Below are 6,193 nucleotides of genomic sequence, written 5' to 3'. Positions count from 1 at the left end.
TAATTATTATTTATAGGCCTAGTAAATAGTACGGTATCTGTGGTTCTTCATTACAAGGCCTAGGCCAAGGTAATTAATGCTGAAATGATGATGATGATGATTATTATTATTATTATTATTATTATTATTAAACATTAATTACATTACAATGATAGTTTGGACAAGTTCAATAACCGGAATGGTATATTATTTATTTAATAATATTTCTCTTATGCGCTCTATTTTTCATTTCATGCTTCAATTTTGTCCTATTTCACACCCCCCCCCCCCCAAAAAAAAATTCAGTCCATGTCAGTATGTTGGTGTCAGCCTATGACCCTAGGCCTAGTTTAAGGAGGGGCCTAGGTAAGACCTCAGCTTGTTAGGCCTCTTTCTCTCCAGCCATTGGTATTACTGTACCTATCTACACTTTATAACAGGAGGTACTAGCTGTTGTTGTTGTAGATAATATACTAACATTTAATAACTTCCAAGAAGGTCACAGTTAGTTACACACGTATATCCCATAAGTCCGTAAGATTTCATAGGCCTACCGTAGGTAAACATAGAAAGAGCAATAATAGTAAAACTCGAGCGTCACGACATTGCGAAGTGTCTGATCTTGTTCCTAGTATCGTACTCACTCGAGTCAATCCGAGATGGCCCGAGTGAAGTTTCATGCAAATGTTTCGTACGGAAAAAAAAATCGCTACCCGTTACGAGTCTTCAGATGTTGGTGGCGCTGTTTTAAAATACGCCCAATAAAAAGAACTGATGCAAGTAAAAAGACAGATGATGATATTTGTTGAATTCATTAGGCCTACATGGTGTTTTATAGAAATTAGTCGCCGTACAATCGATTCCAGTTTCTGTTGTCTGCTCTGCTCTTTATTGGTAAGTTGTTGTCATTGTCTAAATGTGTTTTAAACATACAGTAGGGCCTAGTGTTAAAACAAGATATTGACATAGTTGAATTAATTGTTGAACAAATATTTCAATAAGGTATCAGCATTCAACTGAAATGAAAATTTGAAAAAAAGTTTCATAGATCCTTATTTATTACAATTGCTAGTCTTTGTGAAAGTCTACCCATGTAAGATATTTTGGCAAGAAAAATCTTAAATATTTTTAAAGGACTGTAAATCATATTGATAAGTCATTCTCAATCTGCGACTTTTGAAAGTGAAAAAAACATATTATATGGTTTACCATGCTATAATTTTCTATTTTTAGGCCTTTCCTTTATTTTCACTCCAATTTCTAAATTTCCCTTACTGCAAAAAAAAAACTTCAATTTTGAGGCGTATTTTAAGTTAATATTCTACGATCCGTGTAGTACTACACGCAAAATAGGCCTACTCATAAAGAGGTTTCTGTTTATTAAAGGCCTAGACCTTTAATAATAGATTCATGCGTAGATAGTTTTTAGTAGGCCTATAATACGAATAGATTTCAGAGATTTTGCGAATGTACGACATCTTCGAAATCGCAGGTTTTGCGCAGGCCACAGAAACTCCGAACTACATAGGCCTAACTAAAATAGTTCTGTGTGTAAACTTACCTATATCACTATCAACATTCATCTTCAATTCTGAGGACGGGGAAGTATGCAATTAGTATAGATATCCAACATAAGTTTTGAGACAGCAATGTTAGGAAAAAAAAAAGCAATAGGAAACGACACAAAGACGTTAGGATAAGAATACTGAGAAGGTAATTTGGTCAATGTATTTCAAATTTCTTCACGGTCTTTATTAATTTCGAGCCTCTACGAAGTGAATTAACAAATTTTGAGAGATTTTTTTAAAGGTAATCGAACCACAAAATCACACAATACTTTAGATTGAGATTAAAATCCGTTCTGCGCCTTGCAACATTTAGCTTATTGTCTGCCAGTCTGCCTCCTCACATGCAATTTAAGGTTTTTAAGAGACATATATCCGTGTCTCAACATAAGGTGATAATTTGGTAGAGTTTGTAACTCAATTTTTAAAATTAAATGTTCATAATTTTAAGATTTTCACCACAGTTAAATCAGATAATAAACATGATGATAACAACTCGAGTTGTCATGTCTGATACAAAAAAAAAAAAACCTGTTTTAAAAACAGCAACGATAAATATTTAGTATATTATTTAGTGGTGTTTTTTCTCACCTTCGACCCATGTCTTGATGTTTTCAAAGGAGGCGTACGATGTCACATCATAAACAAGAAAAGCGGCGTTGGTTTTTCTGTAGTACATTGGGGCCATTGAGCGGAACCGCTCCTGCCCCGCCGTGTCCCATAACTGCAGTTTCACTCTATAATTGTCGACAGTCCTAAGCACAAAATAACACCACATCATTTACATATATCAATATAGCCTATTATTAATTCTCAATAATTTAAAAGAAATATTATTTGCTAAAGTGAAACAATATATAATCTTTGTAAGGACGAAGATAGATGAGGATGACAAAGAGAGCAGGACTGAGGCCTAGTGTTCTTTTCCAACCATCAGTTACCCATGTATTTTATTTGCCAAAATGGCATTACAGAGCTCATATTTGAGGTATCAAGTTTATTATTGTTGTGCTTCTCCATTGGTAAGAAAATACTACAAAAATATGTCGGGCTCGGGCGACAATCTTTTTTTGGCCTATTTTTGTTGTTAATAATTATAATTCCGCTGATAGTGCTAATAATATTTGATAATAAATAAAGAACAAACAATTGGTCATGGCAAAAATAATTTATATCGGTAATAATAATGATGATTCATAATAATTGATGGTAGAACTTATGATGATGATGTTGGTTTTAACGATAATCACATTCGCAGTAGATTTACATATTCTATAAATAGATGGCAACTTATAAATTAACATATCTTACATTTTGAAAGTAAAATACGAAGCACCTATGGTTGGGGCAACTGCATTACTGAATATCTTCCCAACATACCGTACAACAATGCTGGTCTTGCCAACTCCTGAAATTAAACAAATTCCATTTTGACCAAGTTCTATAAGAACCTCTATATATAAATTCAGATACAGTATGTCACAATAGGGATCAATAGGGATTCGACTACTAAAGAATTAATTACTTTATGGTAAATAATTAAGCCTATCTATTTATCAATGATAGATTTAATAATAATAATAATAATAACAATGATAATAATAATAATAATAATAATAATAATAATAATAATAATAATAATGATAATAATAATAATAATAATAATGATAATAATAATAATAGCTAATAATACAATATCAATAATAATAAACTAAATAATACTATAGATAATCACATTAACAATGGTAACATCAACAATAAACGTAACAATAGCAATAATCTATTAGTGGTATAATTACCGTTAATTTCAAAGCCTAAATCATAATTGAAAACCGAGGGCCTAAATAAACGTCTGATTCGAAACCTACCGGTCTGAAAACTGTAACAACATAGATCATCGAAGTGATATCAACCCATATTTCAGATTAATTGTGGGGAAAAATAATGAATTTTACAGCCGTTTTTCACTGGACCGCGTGTCTTTTTGCGGTTTTATATGGAACGCCAAAAGGGTAACTTTCAAACACAGTCGATTTTCAAGCATTCTCGGGTTTCAGACACAGTCGGTTAACAGAATATAGTCGATTTTCGTCAAGCACAGTCGGTTTTCGGGTTCTCAATTACTGTAAAAGCGACCTGTTCAAAAAAGTTACCAGTTTCTTTAGTTGAATATTTTTTACCATAATTTGGTCGTTTTTTACACGAATCTGGTCGTTTTTTCCTATTGTCGGTTCAAAACGCGAAGTATCATTGATCCAGCTCCATAGTGCCAGACGGATGCAGGTCAACTCGGCCTTTCGCCAACTCGGACCATACCGACTCGGCCCACTGCCAACTCGGCCCCTAACCGACTCGGCCCATACACCAACTCGGCCCTTGTCAACTCGGCCCTTAAATGACTCGGCCCACAACCAACTCGGCCCTTGTCAACTTGGCCCTTAACCGACTCGGCCTTTATCCAACTCGGCCCATACACCAAATCGGCCATTGTCAACTCGGTCCTTAACCGACGCGGCCCTTAACCAACTCGGCCCATGAAACAACTCGGCCCATGAACCGAGTCGCTTTTGGAATATATTTTAATGGGAAAGCCTTTTAATGATGTATTAAATCTTAATACTATAATTATATTATATTAATTTGTCATCACACATGAATGTATTAATGTTTTATGTTATTATCTACAAAGAAATAAAGGAGATACACGTAATTATATTATATTAATTTGTCGTCACACATGAATGTATTAATGTTTTATGTTATTATCCACAAAGAAATAAAGGAGATACACGAACATGCAGTACGTACGGTAATGTAGGCATGTTAATTTACTTTGTTTTAATTTTAATGTAATTATTGTAGCCTTTTGACGTATTTTAATGTTATTTGTTAATCTTGTCATTTGTCCACAGGTTGGTGGTAGAATTAGCGTTAACCAGGGTCGCAACAAGGACGCTTCTACCATGTATTAATTATTGGCGTTGTTATTGTAAATGTTATGGTACTATGTATCCACATAGTAATGTTTTCAATGTTTTACGTTATACAATCGTGGGCCCAACGCCGGATGGAAACGCACAAATTAAACCGGACTAAATATATATAATAAAATATTAATCCCGCATGCCGTCTTTGAGATCCTCAAAGATGATCCTATTATCTTTCGAATCACAAATACATTCTTGTTATTGATTTTTGGACCTTTCAAATGCTTTTTAGGATCCTGACCATCTCTTAAATTTCTGTTTCCCCGTTCAATCAGAAAGCTAGTTTATACGTATTTATATATAATACACCTTACTGCCATCTATTTTTAACATCTGCCTACTTCTGTCTTAGTGGAGTGCGTCCACATTCCTGAAGGCGGCGTACAAATGAATTCCGTACAAAGATGTTGCGTCTGCTTCATCATCAAGAATACTGTGCCGGAGCCTGTTTGTGGGAAAGTTTCTTTCCGATTTTATACTTAAGTTTCCAGGCAACTAGCATCGGAGTAGTGCATTTTCCGGCTTATTAAACAGGCCTATAAAGAGTACAAAACGGCCATTAACATTATTTATAAATTATATTAGAACTATTTATCGAAGTATTGAATCACAATGACGGGTCTTACTTTATATATTTCATTTTTAATTTGTGTATTTTATAAAAATCAGAATAGGCCCTATGTTCCAAAAATAAGAAACACAAACATTGTGTCTGCTTTACCTCAAGACTACCGTTACGTGAGAATCTCCGTATTTGCGGACGTCTTTCCACAAATTATACTAGTTATGCAACGGATGTTTGTGATTTTTGCTAGATTTTTATACCTGTCTGTTAATAGCGATGATTCGTTGTTGGTTTGGAATAAATAAATATATAGAATAGCCCGGTGAGTGATTTTGTCGGGCTTATGAATATAAAAGAAGCCTGATAAAATGGCCATTAAAATGTACTCTTATAATTAAACATATTGATAATTTTATATGGTAATTATGAAAATACTATATATTTCCTTTATTTTCATTCATCATATCATTTAGTATGAATTTACTTGTACAGAATTAGAAACATGATCAGAACTTTTATGGTAAATGGAAACGTAACAAACAATAACACAAACGTATGACAACTATTGATACTTATTTCATAAATCTCCATTTTATTTAAACATTTATAAACATGATTAAAATACATATCATAATTAATGGTAACGCAACAAACGATAGAAAGGGCGTGTCTCAAAACATTCAACCAGTAACATTTGCGTTGTTTGTTCTGTAAAAAAAGAAAAATAACACAAAGTGATACTGTAATATTTATTAATAAACTTCAAGAGTACCATGGGAATTTATTTGTAACATTTCTTTCCACAAATTATATACAGTACTCTATAGAGGTATGCAACTAGAGATAGACCTAGGTTCAAGGGCAAAGTCGGATGGGCCAAATTGGTGTATGGGCCGAGTTGGTTAAGGACCGAATTGACAAGGGCCGAGTCGGTATGGTCCGAGCTGACTTGAAGCCGACCAGACCTGGCATAATTATGCAGCCAACCTGATTTGAATATTATTTACTATGATATCAAAGCTGCGACCTATAACCTTTTCTAACTTAAACTTAGTTCTATGTTTGAGAGTTTCAATTAGTTCACTGTATGATACTCA

The 6,193-nt window shown here is 33.7% G+C and overlaps 2 protein-coding genes across 2 annotated transcripts in view; one reads left to right on the top strand and one right to left on the bottom strand.

Annotated features, from left to right (window-relative positions):
• LOC117124427 (glycine amidinotransferase, mitochondrial-like) overlaps positions 1–6,193 on the top strand; it is a 52,067-nt gene that overhangs the window by 10,723 nt on the left and 35,151 nt on the right. The window lies entirely within an intron of this gene.
• LOC117124428 (ras-related protein Rab-31-like) overlaps positions 1–6,193 on the bottom strand; it is a 17,098-nt gene that overhangs the window by 6,143 nt on the left and 4,762 nt on the right. Inside the window, exons 2-4 of the mRNA XM_033270660.1 lie at positions 2,856–2,952; positions 2,136–2,299; positions 1,541–1,570 (exon numbers count right to left, since the gene is read on the bottom strand). Of these exons, the coding sequence (XP_033126551.1) occupies positions 1,541–1,570; positions 2,136–2,299; positions 2,856–2,952 (291 nt within the window). The remainder of the gene's footprint in view (positions 1–1,540; positions 1,571–2,135; positions 2,300–2,855; positions 2,953–6,193) is intronic.

The sequence above is a fragment of the Anneissia japonica genome, unplaced genomic scaffold, assembly GCF_011630105.1.
Source record: "Anneissia japonica isolate Jap-2015-1 unplaced genomic scaffold, ASM1163010v1 scaffold665_len1252844_cov201, whole genome shotgun sequence".
Classification (NCBI taxonomy): Eukaryota; Metazoa; Echinodermata; class Crinoidea; order Comatulida; family Comatulidae; genus Anneissia; species Anneissia japonica.
The sequence above is the reverse complement of the archived record's forward strand: the minus strand, read 5'-3'. Positions and strand labels throughout refer to the sequence as shown.